Source organism: Dromaius novaehollandiae, chromosome 13, assembly GCF_036370855.1.
Source record: "Dromaius novaehollandiae isolate bDroNov1 chromosome 13, bDroNov1.hap1, whole genome shotgun sequence".
Lineage (NCBI taxonomy): Eukaryota > Metazoa > Chordata > Aves > Casuariiformes > Dromaiidae > Dromaius > Dromaius novaehollandiae.
In genome coordinates, this window is record NC_088110.1 from 1,686,576 (window position 1) to 1,707,892 (window position 21,317).

The 21,317-nt window shown below is 49.2% G+C and overlaps 2 protein-coding genes across 2 annotated transcripts in view; both read right to left on the minus strand.

Annotated features, from left to right (window-relative positions):
- Positions 1-14,703, minus strand: part of ATP6V0D1 (ATPase H+ transporting V0 subunit d1) — a 41,555-nt gene extending 26,852 nt beyond the window's left edge. The window contains exons 1-2 of the mRNA XM_026104024.2: positions 14,487-14,703; positions 147-318 (exon numbers count right to left, since the gene is read on the minus strand). Coding sequence (XP_025959809.1) covers positions 147-318; positions 14,487-14,616 — 302 coding nt within the window. The 5' untranslated portion in view covers positions 14,617-14,703. The remainder of the gene's footprint in view (positions 1-146; positions 319-14,486) is intronic.
- A 2,046-nt stretch (positions 14,704-16,749) lies between these two features.
- Positions 16,750-20,438, minus strand: AGRP (agouti related neuropeptide). Its single transcript, XM_026104088.2, has 3 exons — positions 20,237-20,438; positions 19,482-19,576; positions 16,750-17,036 (listed from the first exon to the last, which is right to left on the minus strand). Exons 1-3 carry the CDS (start codon positions 20,409-20,411, stop codon positions 16,845-16,847), a joined length of 462 nt encoding a protein of 153 aa, XP_025959873.1. The 5' UTR covers positions 20,412-20,438; the 3' UTR covers positions 16,750-16,844.
- Between the last annotated feature and the right edge of the window lie 879 nt (positions 20,439-21,317).

Genomic DNA, 21,317 nt, shown 5'->3' on the forward strand with positions numbered 1-21,317 from the left:
TTGGATAGGGTCATGAACAATTTCATTCATGAAGCTATAGAAAATGTGCTAGCTACAGGGCTGAGTATGGAAAGCTGGCCTAAAAGCCCTCAAGTCTGGAAGAACATCAAGGTTTCTAATGCTGTTTATGAACAGCTGGTACTCACGTGATAAAGTCCAGAAAACTTGCTAGTGGCTCGTATGCGTGGTTCCTCATATGACGGAACTCCACCACCATCTTCTCTTTCAGCTTATCATCTATGACAGACACGGTGAGGGGGGAGGCTTCATTGGCCAGGAAATTCCCATAGTCTGTGCTCTGCAGGTGCAGTTTCAAGTCTAAAAAAGAAAGCACAACCCAGTTCTACGGGCTTTGTTTTTCCTGAGCGCACTTGAGGAAGCCGGAGCTCAGCACTTCTTTAAGCATTCCTTCTCTGAAAGATCAGCTAGACAGAAATCATGCTTGCACATATAACTGCATGATGTAAATCAGTTTTGCCACTGACAACCCAAAAACACAGGAAAAGATCAGGTGTTTCACAATGCAAGCCTTGCCCCATCTTAAAGGGAAAATAGTTTTTCAACGTGAGTATATACGTATGCCAGTTACCCAGTGTGCTATACTTTGATCAAGATGGAAGGCTACTAATTTTTTAGGAAGTATTAGTTTAAGGTTTTTTTTTCCCCCCTAGATGTTAAGGGCATTAGCATTTCCTCTAGCCAAAAGGGCTCTGGTCTCAGGTTTCTCTGAAGCAATCATGACCAAAAAGCTACTGGCACCTAAAAGCACGTTTGCTCAGTTACTGGGGACTGGAAGGCAGCCGCCATTTGAAATGCTTTCAAAAGCAAAGAGACACAAGCAACAGTCTTGAAATTATAAAGAAGCTAGGTACTATATCATCAAGCAAGTCCAACCAATTCCACTGGTAAAGTGGAGTCAAGCACCAAGAGATGGAAAAGAGGAAGGATGGATGGTGAAGAGGAAGACTATTCAAACCCAACTCCTACAGTAGGCATGCCCTGGCCAGGATGGAAGAACATACTCAGAAGCCCTTCCTCCTCCAGTTTCAAGCAGAGGAAGCCTTTGTTTCCTCTGTTATGCTTGCTGTAGATCAGACACCCAACCAAGCTGTAATCCTGGCAAATAAGCAACCATAACGTGTTGAGCTCTTTCAGGATAAAAACTCTATTCGAGCCAAAAGCATTTAAGTGTCTCTATGGAAAAACTGAATCCAGAACAGAGGAGCATCATATAAGCCTATTTCTCAAAGAATTACTAGTTGCACTGGTACATAATGTTCATCTGCCTTCAGCTTCACCTCAGAGGGCGAGTTAGGCAAACATCCTCCTAGAGATTCAAGGCCTTTATGGGGAAAGAGATATTAGCTGGAGGAGTTTAATCAAACCAGATGTAAATATACTGTCGAGAAAAAACAAAAAACCCAAGAAATTTCTCCTCGATTTATCTGAAGCAGGAGCACTGAGGCTGTCTTTCCCTCTGCTGAATTGTGCAAGTTCTTAGCATTGCAGCAAGGACACAAACACCACTAAGGTCAGAGCAAGGAGTCAGCCAGACTAGCTCAAAAACCTTGATTTTTTGACATTACAGACAGCTACAGGTGCAGATCAGACAGCATCCTCTGTATTGGGCTCCAAGCTGAGTCTGCACTGTACAGCATGATGTTGCCCACATCTGGCAGGAGGGGGTAGAAGGTCAAGCAAGTTCCTCATGCATTTAAACTCTATTGAGTATTTCCAATGGGGTCTAGCAAAGATGTTTTTGACCCAGCACTTTTCTAGTTGTGAAGAAGTTACCACTCCCAAGTGTCACAAGAAACAAATGGTGGGCGCAGTAAGAGACTTAAATAGCATCCAGTTTCTGTCATATTTGTCATCAGTTTCCAGAAGAGTGTGGTACTATCTTTACTTTTAACAGGGAATCCAGGACGCAGCACGAAAAGCAACTTGCCCAAAAATATGCAGCACGGCTGAAGCAAAGCAGGAACTTAGCCTAGACCTCTACTCCCCAGACTATGCTGTAGCTAGACTGCTATGCTGCAAGACAGCTATGCTTTATTCTACCAAAACACTATGAACTTATGCTCACACTTTCAAAATGGGACCACGCAGCCTGCATTACTCAGGTGATAGAGTTTTCACTATGACCCATGTCACAAAATCCATCACCCCAAAACCGGAGCATGCCAAAATTCAGAATGCCCCTCACCTCCATTCAGCCTGGGTAGAAGTGTTATTGATAAAACTCCTTAAACCCTGCAAAGCCCAGCTCACATTCAGCATCCCGCACATAAAGGATTCTCACTGATCAGTTTTGTACCTGCTTAATTTTTAAAAATGAAAATACAGTTACAGAGGATCTACCACAGCTAGGCCACGGTGAGTTTCACTCCCCCCCAAACACACCCTAGACAATTTGGACTGGAAACCAGGTCCTAGAACTGCATGACAAACTGAAGTAAGGGTGATATCAGTCTTTCAGAACAATTTTGAAAATTTTTGGAAGCTTTTGGATGATGAGCTTCAGAGTCCAAGTAGAAATTAAGTTCCACTTAATTGCAGAGCAGAGCAGGGTGTTACTAGCTCATATTGAGCAGAGGCTGGAGAAAGCAAGAAGCAAAACTCAACAGTTGCTCCCCGAATATTAGACGAATCCTGATAACAGTAGTGTGCCTACATAATCAGACTGCAATGTAAGGCACAGGGGACTAAAGTAGCTATATTCACACTGCTCCCACTTTCAGTTCTCTATTATTGCACAGGGCTTTAGCAAGAGCTGAGTAAGTCTGTACAAAAAGGCATGAGTTTTTGTTCTGCAGCCATACAGGATCTTGGAGAAGAAACAGCTACTGTATATCCTGTCACTTCTTTCTTTGGTAGGGAAAATTCCAAAGCTTTCTGTTTATTTCTTTAACTTCAACACAACAGGAGAGAGTGGCAAAGTATTTTAAGGATGTCACTTGACAGCTCCTTCTTCCTGAATGGCACATGCCCCTCCACAGGGGATAGCATTGCACCAAGCAGCTCTTTTTACATGGCTCACTGAAAGCAGGCCACAGGGCAGACTGTACTTGGGCAACTGCAGCCAAAGTCCTATGTTTAGCCTTAGTCATCATCAGCGCAGGTGACGGATCTGGCCACTACTTCCAATCCTGGAGCTGAGACCTCACAGCAACACCGAGTCTCCTGCATTCTCTTGGACTGAGTAGGAAACAGGAATGAGAAGGGAAAGCACTAGCCTTTTCAAGGTGTCCTATCCTCAAAATCTTGAGCCAGTGGATTACTGAGAGAAAGACAGCACCCTCTGAGGGACCAAGGATTGCCTGTCCAAAGCACGTGGGGGAAGAGCAAACGAACAGGACAAGCCAAAGGAGCCATAGCCAAGTTTGGTGCTGGCAAAGATAAGAGTGCAGCACTTGCTTGAAGAACTGTGTGTCACTGCCTACAGGTCTAGGCTGCAGGAACTCAATCCGGCATGGCTCCAACAGGAGCAACACTTGCTCAACGTGAAGCCCAAAGCAGAGTTGGTTTAACCCAGCCATCTTTGGGCAAACCTGGAAACCTCACTTGACACCTCTGCCTTTGATAGTTTCACCTTGGCAGAAGGCAACATGCCACAAGACAGGGAATAAGTCAGGAATCCAGTGGATCTGATATTTGATCCAGTAGATCAGACATTCCAAACTGGTCCAATTCTCTCCCTAAATGAGGCTCGGTTTGAAAGTTTTGTAACCTTCCCTGTAAAGTCCCTCTTGTCCTGCTCCCCTCATCTCAGAGCCTGTTATGCTGAAACCTCCAGTTCCTTCTGGTGTCATCACTGCCTACAACTCAGCTTATTTTTGAGACTGCAAAAAGCTACCTTGCTATCTGGTCAGTTCAAGCTAGAGACCCAGTGCCAGCAACCAATCTACTCAAAAAGTAGGATTTGCTGCACCATCTATTTCAGGAGGTGAGAGATGCATCACATTTAGTCAGATTAGAGCCGTACAAGTGGCAAGCTGTGCCCTGCGGCCTCTCCCTCAACAGCTCTGAGCAAACTCCCATGAACTGCTTGGCCACAGCCTCCTGCCCTGCTCAGGAAGAGAGGCAGCCCCCCGCTCTGCAGCACAAAAACCAGCACAGTATTATGTTGTAACTGGAATCAGGACCATGCTTATATAATACTCAGAATTAAATTTTATAGGAAAAGCCAGCCACAAACTTTAGGAACTCTGCATCTCTTAGCATCCAAGCAAACAGAACATACTTTCCAAAAATTGGACTAGATTTATAAACCCTGACTTAATGCATCCCATGGTGTATCAGTGCTTTATGCAAATCTATCTTCCGCCAGTCACTGGGCTAGTCACCAAACCCAGCCAGCCTGTTTTCATCCAGAAAGGTTCAGGAGTTTTTAGTAGGACTATTCGCACGTCAAGCTTCTCGGTTAAGAACTGACTAATCCTACGGTTTCACATATTTCCTGCCAGCGAAGGAACTGTCTCAGTAGTGCTGGACTAATAAGCAGACCCACTTCTGAGCAAACCTCAAGCTCTCCAAAAGTTCAAGTTCTTTGTTCCAAACACAAGTTCAAACTGAGGTGGAGCCGACCTCTGGCAGTGACGGCAGCACCTGCGCAGAGGCAGCTGTCAGAGATCCCGCACGCTGCAGGCTGACAAGACGCTGGCTGTTAGTCTTCTGCAGCACGTCTTCTCCAGCTGCCTCACACTGCCTGTTGAAAGCAAGAGGTTCAAAGTTAGCATGAGCCACTCCTGATGAACTTCTCCAGGTGCTGACTAACAAAAGCATGCTGCCCCAACATTTCTGCCATGTCCAGCAATTGCTCTGAGAGGTACATTTGCCTGTTTTGGCATTTTTCAAATGGTTCACGCACTTCAAGAGACTGAGCCAGCATTTGGCAAAGGAGTTCCTCCTGAATTACAGCAATACTTTCGTTCCCTCTCCTCCCCCACAAAACCTGGGAAGTTATGATCAGGTCACAGCTCCTGGAAAACTGCCTCTTGCAAGAACACAACAGCTTGTCAGAGTTACCTTTTTTTCCCCCCCCTCTTAAGAGTCATGTAGTAGATGGGTTAGTAGATCAGTCAGTTTAAGATTACCATGACATGCACTTACAGCAACCTTCTTTCGGCTCTCTTTCCGGCATTCCAGTTTTTATGTAGTTGGCTGCACACATTTAAGGCATAAATGCAAGTGAAGCTTAATTCAACAAACTGCTCTGCAAACACCACAGCTGGACATTTCAGTTAACAGAACACATTCCTTTCCCCAAGAGACAAGTCCACAGTAATAATATATACTTTCCTACAACTTTGCTTTGTCATTATACAAATCAAACCATTACTCAGTCTTTCAGACATCTTTCAGTCACAAAAGCCTGCCCTGTAAGCATTACTCAGACATTTAGTCATCCATGGCCCCGTCAGCTTATGCTTCTGTACTTTCACTCTTCAGTATCCTCCCATGACTGTATGTCAGAGCTTCAGATCAAGGCAAAGCTTCAAGCACCTTCCAGGCAAGTACTAATTTGCCTTTGCATGCACAGGCATGGAATTAGCTTTCACATCTTTAAGCTGAACTGATGTCTTCATGCAGTTGTGTGTCATAACCCCAACATCTCAATCCCAGTGTCCAGGGGCCATCACTGCATATATAAAGATTAAAATATGGTATCATGTCAGCCGTCTCACAGGCTTAAGGTAGCAAAGTAAATGAGCAAGGGATTACATTGTAGTTCACAGATCAGCTACATCACCTGTATATCCATTCAGAACACTGCAGTTTTTACTATTTGTTTTGTTACTATTTTGTCTGTTCGTAACTACCTCAGACACTTCTGAAACTGATTTTCTGTGCAGTATCTGAAAAAAGGACCTGACCCGGGAAACACCCAGAAACGTTTAATTCCCTGCAGAATTCAAGAACTGCTCTGTAGTTGTACAAAACTCCACACAAACATCAAGGACATGCCACCTTCCCACAGCTGGCAGGCAGCAAATTCCACTGCATCCTATTTGGATACATGGAATTGACTTCTATGGTCATTTTCCCCTCATCATTATTGTCTCCTATAGCTCTTCACCCTCTCTGTTCCAAAACCAAGACCTCCTCAGGTCCAAGCGGTAGCCCATACTCCCAGCCTAGCCCTTTCTGGGGTTCAATTCCCCCCTCCCAAAGCTCCTCACTTGGCACTGCCAGGTCTTGTTGCCTTAGGAGCCTCCCAAACAGTTACTCCTCTCCTGATCCTTCCCCGAAGAGGTGGTGACCCCTTCTAGTCTACCTGCAACTCCAGTAAGCTTCACCTCTACGAACCCTTTTCTTCAGCCTGGAAGTATACTGAACTAAAACATAGCTGTAGTCTTAGAGGTCCGGTACACTAACAGCCTACCGGAATGAAATCTAGTGAAGCTGTTTAAGGGATAGGCAACAAATCATTCAAAAGCTAAGAAAAGGAAGAGACTCCTTCTACCCTCATGCTGCAGGAATCGAGACCGGAGGAGGACAGGAAGAACTACAGGACAAAAGCACTGACAAGCTGAAGGACTAGATACTTGCCTAGAAACCCCAATACTATCATGTTCTAACAAGGGGCAGGACTTAAACACAGGCTTAAGCTGCAACAATGCTGAGAAGTTGACATAGGCTGCTGCTCTAAGTTCAGCTATGAGGACTTAAGAGAGGTAGGTCTCTGCCTTGTAAAGAAGGCCGGAATAGAAAGCAAAGAGTCTCTGCTGGACCTTGCAGGGAGCCAGAGACTACGATGTTTGTTTGCCACTATGATTTAGCAGAACCTGGAAGTGTTTTCTTTTTCCCCAATAAATAATGTATCCCTTGAGCTTGGTTTAACAGGACAGCTGATTAACAAGCCACAGTGGTTACAATGGGGGAGGCTGGACAAAGCACGAAGTTTAACAGGGCAGCCTTTGGCTATGGCTACTCTGCTGCCCCAGTGGCCAGCGTTCACAGGACAGGAATACGCAATGACGCTTTTGCAGGTCTCACTGTTCCCATATACTCTGCATCTATTAGAAGAAGTCTTTTGGGAGCAGGGCCAGTCTTCCTGCAGAGCCACAACATACCCTGTCAAACAAGTTCCAGCTCTTCACAAAGGGCTCCCAGATGGCAGGAGTCATCCTCATGCCTTTGAAAGGTTTGTTCCTTGCGTACCAAGCTAAGGCTTGGCTTCTGTGTCTGCCAAGTTTGGGGCTCGGACTGGACCACTTCCCAAGTTCAAGATGGATTTAAGTACTGCCACACTACACTTCAGAAGCATCAAGCAGCCTCTCCTTGATCAGTAATTCAGCAAAGCAGCTGCACAGGAAAGGACCAATACACTGCCCACCCTTCCCCAAGACAATATCACGTAGGGTGCTCCAGCATGGACTGATGTGCCCAAAATGCTCTTGGACACGGTCTTTAGAGAAATAACATTACTAGAAGAGCTAGAGAAGCTGCCCCAAAATACTCCCCCTAAGACACAACACACTGCCCACGCAGTTAAGCTGAAAGAGAAACTCAGCTCCAACCTTTTGTGTCCAAGCTCAGCAAAGCACTCAGGAGAAAAGGGTAACCAGCTTCTTCTGCACTTCCCTCAGAGATATGGAGAGCATGCAGTATGCAACATCATAAAGCAAACAAGGCCTCCAGGAGAGGAAAAAAAACAAAAAACCATGGGAGCGACACAACAAAAGCACTGCACTGAGAGGAAGCCTGTGGCACTCCTTGACATCCATTTGTTGAAGCCAAGCAGATCACATTCATCCCTTGCTCAGGTAGGCCTTTGCTTTGGTGCATCTAGCCATCCTTCAGTTAGATAATGGGAAGACAGACACACTTCACCCCACAGTGGCTCAGCTGCGTGTCCTCTGCACCACCAGGCAGACAGCAAGGTAAGACAACACAGACTATGAGAAACTGGGTTCCTGTGAAGGAAGTGGTGCATTTCTAGCTGAAGAGTTCTCCTTTTCTAACACAAGCCAACAGTCTGCTTGGAGAAGCAGTCACTGCTCTCCGATCTTTACTTTGTGTATCAGGCAGCCTACGCTTCAATATATTTCATCCTCTCTCCTCCATATGAAGGAGGAAGAGGAGCAGGTGAGGGCAGAAATGAATGTCTTTAAAGAAGCATTTAAGACAGCAAGTCTTTAGCAATCCACTTGTAGCTGAGTAGACTAAAAGCAGTACTCCCTTTCCATGTAGCAAGGGCTACACAGAGTAACCCTGGAAACACTCTTCAAGGCTCAACTCAGAGATCAACTCAGATCCTCCTGAAATTCAACAAATGGAAGTATAGTCTCTTTCACTTGGGGAGGAATAATACCATGTACCAGTACATGGTGGAGGCTGACTGACTGGACAGCAGCTTTGCAGAGAAAGACACTGGGGTCCTTGTGGACAGCAAGTTGAACAAGGGCCAACTATGCACCCTTGTGACAAAGACGACCAATGGTATCCTGGGCTGCGTTAAGAAGAGTGTTGCCAGCAGGTCAAGGTAGGTGATCATTCCCCTATACTCAGCACTGGTGAGGCCACATATGTAGTACTGTGTCCAGTTGTGGGCTCCCCAGTACAAGACAGACATGGATTTACTGGAGCAAGTCCAGTGAAGGGCCACAAAGACAATTAATGGACTGGAGTGTCTCTCGTATGAGGAGAGACAGAGAACTGGGACTGTTCAGCCTGGAGAAGAGAAGGCTCAGGGAGGACCTTATCAATGTGTACAAATATCTGATGGGATGGGGAGGTGTAAAGAGGATGGGGCTAGACGCTTCTCAGTGGTGCCCAGTGACAGGATGACAGAAAATTCCACATGAACACAAGAAAACACTTCTTTACTGACAGTGTAATTGAACACTGGACCATGTTGCCCAGAGAGGTTGTGGAGTCTCTATCCTTGGAGATATTTAAAACCCAGCTGGACATGGTCCTGGGCAACCCGCTCTAGCTGACCCTGCTTGAGCAGGGATGTTGGACCAGATGATCTCCAGAGGTCCCTTCCAACCCCAACTATTCTGTGATTCTGTGACAAGCATGACCTACTTGCTTTGTCTAAATTCATTGTTGATCTGCTGCGCCTCCTAGAGATGAAGCCTTATGGACCAAACTGAGGTGATGAGGAAGAATTGCAGTCCTGAAAATCCTTTCTTTCCAGCTCCTAAAAATAATCATGTTTCTCAGGTTATTTGCTTCTTATGGCCATCCTGTTCTTCTCAAGTACATCAGACACTGCTGGATCAAGTCCCCAGCTGAGCTGATCAAGTAGGCAAAAACTCTTTCACCCACAGAGATGTGGTGGTGGTGGAAAGCCACAGCCTAAGGAAAGCCTCTTCTGACAGTGGCCCACACTGACAAGCTTGAGCCAACTACCCGCCACTTCTCAGCTACCCATTTCACAACCTTACTACCCTAGGAGAGCAAGCTATGAGGTATGCTGTGGCCACTGCCCCAGACTCACTGCTCACTTTCCATCTATGCTCTATCTGCAGTAACTTGCATTGTCCACCCTAGTCCACTGCTTGAATTTCAAGGCTTATCCTAAAGCAAACTGCTCTCACAAAGTACTCCAAAAGCCAAAGTGAAAGGTTTCAGGGAAAGATAACACAAATGGAAAAAGAAGGTAGACAGGCTTTCAGGCCCAGAATCCCCTTTATCAGTGTCTCTGAAGGCTCCAGTTCTCTTTTTGAAGATGCTATGAAAGGAAGCTATCATTGACAAGGCATAGAGAATTCGTATTACCAGAGCAATTTCCATTAATCGTTCATACTCATCCTCCAGGAGAAGCGGGCTGCTCTTATTTCAGTTGTATCAGGTCAACAACAAACCATCAAATTTACTCATGCAAGTCACTATCCACAGAACAAGTCATTTCTATGGCTTTGCAGAGGCAATATTGAGCTTATGGCTCCCAAACTCCACTGTTAAGTCTCCTGGCAGGCCTACCATGACCCAGCATGGAGAAGAGGTGCACCAGCCTGCCAATGTGTTTTTATACCTCCCATTAGGTGTGATGAGGTTCTGCTTATCCAACCTCTGTCAAGAAGCCCAAGGACTAATTCCCAGTGATGATGTAACACCACCATATGGCTCCATGTCAAAACCAGACATTTCTAACAGTTAGTGCTGAGATGAGAAAAGCTACCAGAAGTGAAAACAGTGGGAGAGCAGACCCCAGTGGAGAGCAGTGCTATGAACTCACAGCATGGGGCCTCAGCAAGTTCCATAGCTGCGACAGCATCAGACGGAACCAAATCTTTAGATGAACATACTTGCCTAATAACAGGTGTAACATCAGATTGCTGCAACCCACCACTACCTCAAAAATCATTGAAAGAAGCACTGTAGAAAGCAAGAACAAAAGAATAACTCAATTTGTATTTCTGCAGATTACAACCACCTAGGTACCAAACTCTAAGGCAAGAGATGCTCAGGATGAGATGAAATGTCTTGCTGTTGGATTTCACCACATCAGTCACCTTCCCTACATTGGCATATCAGAAAGAAGTTGTTGACCCAAGCTGAGTTTCCTACACTGTTGCTGTGGAACCAAGAGGAATATTAGAGCTGAAAAGCCTGGAAATAAGAGGTTAGTGAACACTGCCTTGAAGATAAAGGAATCTCTGTTTCTAAAGAAGATGTTTCTGTTCACTTTCCAGGCTCCACATATGTTTTGTGGTACAGAGCATGAAAGACCAACAATAAAGCTTGCCTATAACCTATATATTCCAATACTCAATTGAACTCCACTTCTTAAAGTTGCACCACTGTCCAACTGTATCAACAGCTTTTTATTCTTGAGAGCAGATGCTGAACCTATAGTAGGCTACAACAGCTTTTAAGAGCTGGAGAGAGCTCTGTCTTCTTTTGACTGTAGAAAATCTAGGTCACTCATAAGTTTGATTATCCAAGGCAGATTCATCTCAAGAACAGATCTGGTTTACACTACTGAAGCAGAGGAAGGCAGCTACAAGTCCTTCACTGACACCTTGTGTCAGAATCAGGAACTAGCTACAACAGAGAGGGCTGAGCAATTATCAAGTGCTATCCAACACGGGCCTGCAGCACATCAGAACTGGCTCAGAAAACAGGTCTTTTGGAGCCGAAAGAAGAGATTAAACAATCTTGCACAGGGTTTCAAGAGAAAGCTGAAGCCAAAACATATCCTGTGCCCTCCCTTCACTCCTGGTCACATGCTCCAGCCCCTTCTTCAAGCCAGCTTAGGAGCCTTCCTCATCACACTGAGCTATCTGGCTCCCTACAACAGCAGTAAAATGATTAAACAAGAAGCAAAAGTTTGAATCGGCTTACTTTGTGATCAGACAAGCAGAGATGACATGGCATCACATCCTTCTGGCAGCATCAAACTGTCAGCTCAAGCTTTGAATCGTAGTCAATTCCTTCGTGTTTCCAGACCAACATAGGCACACAAGAGGGAGCAGCATTTCAGACTTGGAAGCACCTCATTCTCCAAGCAACGTCAAGACCAGTGAACTGCAAGGAAAGCACCCCATACAGACCAGCCAGATACCCAATTCCCATGGCCAGTTCCAGAACCATGTTGGTCCTTTAGGATTTCTCCACAGCCAAGGTGGTAATCTGCTCTAAAACTGTGATTGCCTGCAGAGCTGGACTCATGTACAAGAGGAGGCAGCAAAGACAAAACAGGAGAGGTAGAGAAGAGTGTATGAGTATTTTGTGCCTAACTACTTATTTTGGCTGTCAGTAGGCTGGCCACTACCTAGATGTAGTGCAGACAAGTACCTGGCAGAGAAAGGATAGGCTTTAAAGTCTATTGAACACAAAAAACAGGCACTGAGATAGAAAAACTGAATGAACAGAGGAAGCATATGATCTGACCACAGTTCTTTACAAGTGATCAAGAGAAACATTCCTTTGAAGGAGAAACCTTCCACAACAGCACCCTACACAGGGATGGAGAAAGCAAAGCTGAGAAGGATTCAAACCAACAGTGAACTCGGAACAGCCTTCGAGCTCTGAAAGGAACTTGACTAGGAGCACAGCAGCAGCCACCAGAGACCTGTCAGGGATGTAATGGTTAACAACATCAAGACAATCTTATGAGAAGTCCAAACCAACTCATTTCAAATACAGAAAACTACCGCTCACAGGGAGAGCTAAATTTGTGCAACTTGGTTCAGAAGGCAAAGAAGGGAGAAAAGGGGGAAACTACAAATACATGAAGACTCCAAAGAGGAAGTAATCTACAGAGATGATGATAAGGAAGTGACAGTTTCAGGCATGCTGAGACTTCTGACAGCACAGATACCTCCTTTCACCCTCCTTCAGATCCTGGGCTCAGTGCTAACAATGACAAAGACTGCTGCAAGCAAAAAGCAGTAGAAAAGTCTGCTGAAAATAAGCTTCTGTCCTAGGTAAAAATATCCTGGATATTTTTAATGTAGCGATTGGGGCAAGCCCCAGCATTCTGTTCCCAAAAATGGACTTGAATGGAAGAGTCGGACTGGCAGCAGGAATCCCCATTTTCTACAGTGGTCTTCAATATATCATGTCATTCCTATTACAAATGTCAACATACAAGCAACTATTTCTACAAGCTCTGCCTGCACAACAAGGAAAAGATAATAATAAGAATAAGATGATATGAAAGAAACTGATCTTAAATTCAAATACAGAGAGAAAGAAAAGATTGACGAAGAGCAATACAGAGGAAGAAGGCAACATTTACTGAAATATGACAAGTTCTGTGGTCATCTGAGTTCAGCAAGAATAAGTAGTTTGAATACTGCAAATAAGATTTCATCTGTATTCAAAAGCCCAAAGAGATATTGTATAATACAGATAACTACTTCCAGGAACAGCTCAAGTGAATACGGAACTTCAACAGCTGTTATTTAACAATTGACTTTGCAGCTCCAGGTAACTTGCATCCAGGATCCCTCTAAATAGTCAACATTGATTTGAATCACTCGGTAACAATCCTCAAGATAAAGCTGATATTTAAGTAGTAATTTTAGATGTCTAAGACAGAATGATCCCAATAATTATAGTCCCATTGACCAAAACAATTGACATCTCTAGACACATGTTTCTAGCCTATTTCAATAGATATCTATTTTTGATCTTCATGATTTATAAACAAATCACTGATCCATGTTCTAGACATCAACAAGTGAAAAAATGTTAAGCGGGTCAGTGGTAGAGAAATATGAATACCTTAACGCTGACTGGTTTGAGGACAGGGACAAAGCGAAAAAGTCTCTAGTCTCATTCTAAATTGGGAAACAGGAGAGGTCACAAAAGATAACCAACTGATAGACTCAGAAGTGCTAGCATGACCTCTGGCTGGTTAAGTGAGGGATTACCAATTTGATCGTTCTATTTTCTTTTTATTTGGTACAATGCAGCTACTAGATGCAATTCTAGTGGTCACAGTTCTGAGAGGATGCTGGAAAACAGCAGATGACTTAAGTACTGGGAGAGCAGTTAAGACAAGTAAAGCCTTCTCTGAACTTTGTTTTACTTGTTGAAAAAAAGCTTAAGATTTTAGCTGATGAGCATCACAGAACAAACCTATCACAGCTTTCCAGCTTTGTACACACTAATCTAGACAAGAGGCAGTGAGTGGCCAAAATTAGCCTAGAAAGAGAGCTCAAGATTATAGGTGAGGAGTATTCACTGATGAATTTAACTGCTATTGATTGGAGTATTGCCAGTGAAGAAATGCACTATGGGTCTTGGTACTTTCCTCGGTGACTTGGTCATCTCAAAACACAACTGCTTGTATCAGGGATCAGGTCAGACTATCCCAACAATCTTACTTCTGGGCTCAAAGTAATAAAAAGGTTTCCTGCACTGCCTGCCATTAGTGCAGAGAACACATAATATAAGACTAATCAACAGAGCTGACAAATCCATCTGGCTCCCAACAACCTAAGGACGTGCACCATGGTACCACAGCCAATTTAAGGAAGCCACAGTCCAAGTGGGTGTTTAAAGTGCTGTGTCAGATCTAGCATTTGTGCAATCGCACAGACAGACATAGCAGGAAACTGAGTCAGCTGAAAGCTCCTGTGCTCAGGGGGTGGCAGGGTGCAGCTCAGACGGGAAGACCTACTGCCGGGGGAACCCAGAGCTCGGCCCAGCAGAGGCACCTATTTAGCCACAGCCTGAGGATGCTGTGCTTGCAGCCGCGCCAGGATGGGACAGTACCATGCCCGAGGGGGACCCCAAACCCCTGCTGTCGCCCCCCCAACCGCTGCCCTCCGGCCCCTCGCATCCCCCATCTATCTCTTGGCCACCGATCCCCTTCCCCCCCGCAGCCAGGCCCCTGTGCTTCCCGCTCGGTCCCCTATCCCCACAGTCGGCCAAGAGCCCCCGCCCCAGCAGAGGGCCCGGGGGAGGGCCGCCCCCGGCCCGGCCCCTGACCCCGCTGGGCGGCCCCCCCCCCGCCCGCCGGCCGGGCGCCCTGCCCTCCACGGGGCCTCGCTGGCGGCAGGCCCCGGCCCGCTCACCCTCGAGGCTCTCGCACTGCACGAGGTTCACGTAGTCGCCCTGGCGGAGCACGCCCGCCTTGAAGCCGCGCACCAGCCCCTCCAGGTAGCCGTTGTCCACGTTGAAGTGCAGCTCCGGGAAGCACGACATGGCGACGGCGGCCGGCTCCCTCCGCACCGGCGGCGCCTCACGTGACCCGCCCGCCGCTCACGTGACACGCGCTCCCCCCGCCCGCCGCGCCCGTCCCGGCAGGCAGCGCGCGGCCGGGGGCGGCCCCTGGCGGCTCCGGGGCGCCCTGCAGCGGCGGGGGGGCCGCTGGGCGGGGCTGCCGCGGGGCCCTAGCGCCGCCCCCGCAGCGCCGCGCTGCCCTCTGAGCCTGGCACAGCCCCGGGCGCGGCGCGGCGCCGGCCCCTCGCCCCCCGCGGCCCCTCCGCACAGAGCTGCCATGTCCCCCCCAAAGCCGCCATTCCCTCCACACTGCCCTGCCACAGCCCGTAGCGGTGCCACGCGTAGCCTTGGACACGGTCGCCGGCACAGCCCCCCGTCCGGAGCCCCCACGCAGGCCCCAGCCCCTCCATGCAGCCCCCGGCCCTGGGCGCAGCCCGCAGCCCCCCATCCACGCGGTGACCCGGGGCCACCTCGCACCACGCAGCTGGAGCCACAGCCCAAGGCACGGGGTGGGGGCAAACGGGGAGCCCAAAGGCGTTTGGAGGAACAAAACTGCCTGGGAGCAGCAAGTGCCGCCACCGCTGGCTCACCATGGCCCATGGCTGCCTCGCTCGCTCTGGAGCTGGGCTGCGGGGCAGCACGGCCTGGAGCCGGGCTCTGCCGCTGGTCCCGTGCCCCCGTGTCCCTGCCCACGCAGGGCAGGGCCTGCCGCGCCGCAGGGCTTGGGCCGGGGGTTACAGCCAGGCCCTGGACTGTGGAGCGCTGCAGAGGCAGTCCAAGCCCCCGGCCTGCAAAGCGTGGGGAGGGAACCCGGCTAACGTCAGGAAAGGCTTCACGCAAGAGGCTGAAATGCCCGTGCTCAGGGGTGTGACCTGGTTGTTGCTGCTGCGTCCTGGGGTTCATCGCTCTGGATGCAAGTAGAAACCACGCTCTCCTTCCGTTCGCAGCCCTTACTGTCCCACCCTGCCAGCCTGCTGCCCTTCTGGTTTCCCTTCTGCTGTGGGTCTGAGCTCGTCTTACCCCAGCTGTAGGAAACGGGGCACTGTTTTCTTTCAGAGGGAACCACAGCTGCACAGACGTGCTGTCACTGTGTGTCACAGACTGCTGTCACCAGACCAGCAGTGCCCGGCAACCTGCATCCACACTGCTCGGGGATGAGTATGTCCAGGGCTCCCTGTGGCACCCCCATGACCTGAAGACACTACTTTACTTTTATGGCTTTTCAGTTCAAAGCGCTGAGCCAACGTGAGGGCTGTATTACAGCTCCCACGGCAGCATTCTGCTGTTGGCATCCCCAGGCCGTGGCCTGACGGCACCTGGAGGCCCATGGCTGCCTGGGCTAGTGGCCGAGGAGGTCAAACCTTGGGCTGTCTGCACCCACGCTGGAGCCATTCCCGCTGCTGACCTCTCCCTGGTAGCCGATCCTTTGGGCTTGACAGCTGTCCTGCTCCAAGGGAGCCATGGGCACAGCAGGAGCTGTGGGCTGTCCTGCCACCGGTGACTTGGACACGCTTTTAGCTGGGGGCTTAGAAACAGTGCTGTTGTGTTACCAGTTGCCTACTGTGGACACCTGCATCAGACTTCAGGCTGCGTAACAAACCAGAGCACATGGCCCTATGCCCAGAGGAGGAACATTTCTGACCTCCATCACTGCGAGTAAGGGTAGACTTTCCTGAATGCCTGACTTGAAACTGTTTTTGAACCCTGCTGCAAACAGGACTCCTGTTCTTACCAGCCTGTGGTGACACCTGCCTCCAGCTCCCTCTTGGTGACATACAGCCAAGCACAGATTTGGGGACTTCTCCCCAACAGCACTGCAGCAAAAATACCTTGGGTAGGAGCCTCTGGCCTTCTGTGAGCAATTCCCTTGCTTGGGGGAGCAGGGCTGGTGGGAGCAGAACACAAGTCGTACAGCTCCCAGCACAGCTGAATTCCCACCTTGCAGGGCACTGCTACTGAGACACCACTAATGCAGCTGGGAATGGCTCTGCAGGAGCTGCTGGGGGGTGCAGGTATCTCCCACTTTCTGCCGACAGTCTCCCCTGAGAGCCAAGGTAGTCATGCTGGGTAGAACCAGTCCAACTTGGTGAGGAGTTTTGCTAACGGCTGGTTTATTAGAGCTGCAGAGGAGGAGGCACATGTGGGCAGACCCACGGCAGACCCAAGGAGCAGCCCAGTGGCAAGGAGCATAGAGTCCTCTGGGACCAGCACTAGTTCTTGCCACATGGGAAGTTGCTGCTGATCTTCCTGCAGTAGCAAAAAGCATTGAAAAAGCGGCAGTAGCAGGTGGCGCAAGGGTCACAGCAGGGGATCTGATGCCCAAGACAGGACTCCAGGAGACGGACGCACCGGCGAGGGGAGCGCTCTTCTCGGCCCGACGCTTGCAGTGCAGTGGATAACACCTGACAGAGAAAGGAGTCAGGAAACGGTTTAATGCTGGACAGCCATGCCAGCAATAAAGAGATGTTTGGAAGAGAGTGGGGATGTCCCTTGGCTCACTCCATGACCGGGCATGGAAGGATATTCCACCTTGGCTCTGTGTTTGCTGCCTTTGCCTCAATCCTGCTTCCTTACAGCGTGTGGCCACCTAACCCGGGGAGAGAGATGCACAGGCAGAAAGAACTTCTGCCACTAACATATAATTGCTAACTGGGAACAGACAGGGAAAGGCATTTCTGGGGCTGGAGATGCTGGTCCTGGGACTTTTTCGTCCTGCTTATCTGAAGGAAGCTGTGAGAGAGACAGAGAGATAAAGAAAGTCAAAAGGAGACCACAGATCCAATATGCCACCTGGAAAGTTGTGCTCACCTTGGAACTGAGCCTAACTCAGCTGAAACTGAGCCTGGGCTTTTGGTCAAAAAAATAGTTCTTGGACCTACAGCTCTAACTGAAAGGTGCTGCCTACTGTGGGAGTGACCTGCTCAGCTCTGGTAATAAATATATTCCGACACAGAGCACATCCTCTTCAGGCACAGAAAGCTCCAGGAGGGCTCTGATGTCCAGTCCGTACAGCCTAAAGAGTCCAGGGCACCTCCATGTAAAAACGAATGAGGTTTGCCAGGACCCAGAATATCCGACTTCACACAGCCAACCCACACTTGGGGCTCAGCGTGAGAATGTCTCCGAAGCTGCTGGGGTGGCAGAGCTGGGGAGTTTGGCAGCTCGTGTGGGCACAGCCAGGCACCGCAGCATGAGCCAGTCCCATGCCTGTCTGATGAAACGTACTGCAGCCGACAGCCTGCTGCTGCTGCGGACAGCAGGGCCATCCATCGTGGTCAATTCCAGGCTCAGAGTAACATGTTAGAACCCCCTGGGGTAGCTCAACCCTCATTTTGGGCTATCCTCAGGTGTCACTACCTCTTCTATCGCATTTCAAGGCCTTCATGATTGTGGAATAGAAGTTTATTTTAAAGCACAGCCTAAACACTGAGGAAGTGAAGGGGCAGATGCCTTTCTCCGGAACAGAAACACCAGGGACAGAGCCAAGCAAGAAGTGGAACAGCTGGGCAAGCTGGTGGCCCACAGAGGCTTCCTGGACCATAGTTGAGACACATGAACTGAACCAAAGAAGTGCATGCTCAGGCCCCGCTGGAGCTCAGCAGCAACCACCAAGCTTGCAGCTCTGGGCAGCTTCAGCCTGTCTCACCCTTGGCTGCTGAGAGCCCCCATCCTTGGTCCCTTTGCTGTACCAGTGCTAGCACTTGTCAGACCTATTTCACCGCATCCAGCTGTCAGAAAGCTAACCTGGGAGCTGAAGGAGACTGATTTCTGCAACTTAATGGGCTGGAAGAGCTCAGCAAAGGGTCCAGTGAGTCCTGAGTGAGGGTGGGGAGGCCTCAGCCTGGCCGCTAACAGCCACAACTTGGCTCCAGCCTCAAGGGAAGACACTCAAGGGCCCTTCCAAAATTCATTGTGCTTGGAATCTCAGCTCAGAATTTCCTATATTTTAATTCAGCTGAACAGTCCCAGAGTGCTTTTTTCCATATAAAATACTACGTTCCTTCCAGGGTCTTTTAATTATCTGTCCATAGAGTAACAATCTTTTCAATCTCTCATCGTGGGAGTTTCCTCAGGACCTGCCTCACTCCAGTGGCCCATCAGTGAGTCCATCAGGTCTCCATCTCCTGACAGGAAGTTCACTCTTGCACCAGAGGAGCCTGGGCTGTCTGTCTTGAACACAGAGCTGAGAGTTCTTGGTATTTTCTATATCTGCTCCGTTGGGCAGGACCCAAGGAGACAATTCCAGTTTGCTTTTATAGTAGGAGCAGGTCATTTGGGCCCTCCAAGGTAAAGGAGGAGGTCAGTGTTTCCCTCCAAATACCTGACAATTACTAATAGTGCATTCACTACTCCCACCCCCTTGGCTGGAAACATTTGTTTCATACTCCTCAGAGACCTCTCCAGTTTTGACTGAACAATTTATTTGGCTGGAGAAATTTAAAAAGAACATATTTCATGCCCACTTGTCATTACTGAAATGTCTGGTGGAGAAGGTTCAGTTCCCACAATTTCATAGGCAATTAGGTGGAGAATACTGGCCTGGCTTCAAAACCTGGCTTCCTCACTTCCAGTCAGCCAGCTCTCCTGCCTGCTCCCTGCAGCAATGTTCCTGGTAGGCCAGCACAAAGCCATCAGCTTTCTAGGCCCCTTTCCTCCCAATTTCCCAGACTCCCAGCATTTCCACACTCCTCAGCAGACAACAAATGTAGGCTCCCTTCCCAAACACCCATCAGGTTTGGTGTTTGTTCCAAACCAGCCCTGGCCCCAGGGGACGGAGAAGCCTGGTGCAGCTTGGAGCATCCCTGATCTTCGGAGGCTTTTAGAAGCGTAAGCTTGTACAGTGTTACCTGTGGTTCCAGCACACCACCTTTCTGCACAATGTTTCCATCAGCTTCCTGGACCTCCAGGGCCATCTGATCAAACTCAGGCCTGGGAAGAGCTCCTGTTAAATACAGAGAGAGGCAAGACAAAGTGTGCATACATGCAGGCTGCTGGCTATGTTCTCCTCTGACTCTGCTCTCCATGGTCCAGAGGAACTTGGGCACAGAGAATAAACGGTCAAAGATGTAACTTAATAGTGCTGCACCTCAAAGGGGAAAAGCCAGCCTGAGCTGTGGTTATTGTCATATTTCTGGGCAGAGAATTTCTCCCATCCCTCTCCTGTGCAACAAGATGGGACAGGTACCCCTGTACAGGGCTTTCTGCAGGTCCCTGCTCACAAACAAGAGGACACCTTGCAGGGCAGGGGAGTCTGCATGTGGGCTGGGGTGCATGAGGAAAAGTGCTGGTTCCAGGCAGGGCTTGGAGTCCTTGGGAGGGAAGGATCCTTGGCCAAGATCCCAGAGAAGAGCGCACAGCTATGTAGTCCAAACACACCCAGGACGAAGACCCTATTCCCCACTGTCTGAACGGGCTGCCAGGGCAGGGTGAGCGGGGAGGCTGCTCTCACTACGCTGTGATAGGAGGGGCTGCGTTGCTCTAAAGGGATCTCCTGCATTCAGTCCCGGGACCAGTGTTCCCAGTTCTATTTCTGGGCCCCTTGCCATACCAGCAAGCAGCTGGTGGCCAGACAGTGGGAGGGGTGGGGGCCCACAGGACTCACCCGCTGGCTCCACAGACACCTCCTTGACTTTACGCAGCAGGTTGGAGTAGTGGGCTCTGTCTGCCCCATCCAGACCAGCGCTCATCTCCTGCAGGTGGTTGTGGCTGAGGTCCGAGGTGAGGATGGCCTGGATTCCCTGCAGCAACCCATAGCACAGCAGCAGCATGTTCAGCATGGTCCCAGGGCAACCTGCACAGTGGGATCACAGTGAGGGTCAGTTCTGGTCTGGCCTCCCCAAGCTCCACCACCCTGCTATCACCCTGAGAGCAGCGCATGCTTGAGGGACACATGTGCCAGCCCCACTGGCAAAGGAAAGCCTCTGCCAGCACTCCCACAACACGGGGGTCTTTGCTTGGGTCCATTGACTTCACACTGAGTGGATCAAAAGCCAGCACTGAGAGTGCTGTGCTCCTCACAGAGATGGTTCGGATCAAGCAGGGACAGGTGCCAAGACTCACTGCGGCTTTGCTCTCTGCCATGCCTTTTTGTCAAGACAAGCTTTTCCCTGCTGCATCCTGCCTGCAGCACCTGGGCTGTGGTCTCCAGTCCCTTGACAATGTGGGCTTACGGTACCGCTGCTTTCCTCAGAGCTAGGCTGCTGCTCATATGGCCCACTGGCCTGACCAAGGAGAGCAGGTTTCCTGCTCAGGTCTTTGGTCACTGGTCATGTTCAGATACATCAGATGAAAGGAGGGGAGGATGCTGTCCATGACAACCAAAGACACCTGTCCTTCCCCAACCTGAGTCAGTCAAGGAGACAGGGCTGTCTCTTCACTCCAGTCAACAAGGTCAGCTGGATGCCTATTTTCCCAGCTCAGACTCTGGGCCTGCATCCTCCATGATACTCCCCAGCCATGCATTGCCTTCAGGAGATGGTGTTTCTATTGCAATTTCTGCCAGCGGTAGCACTGGGAGGACCTCAGGCACAACCATCTCTTCCTCTTCAGCTAGAAGCGAAGGAACCTCTCCATGTCCAACACCCTGACAAGGGACAAAGCTCCTGGAGCTTGGTTCATTGCAAGCAAAGTGTCTGAATTCAAAAGCAAGAAGCAACCAGAAAGGATGTGTGCTCATCCCCCAC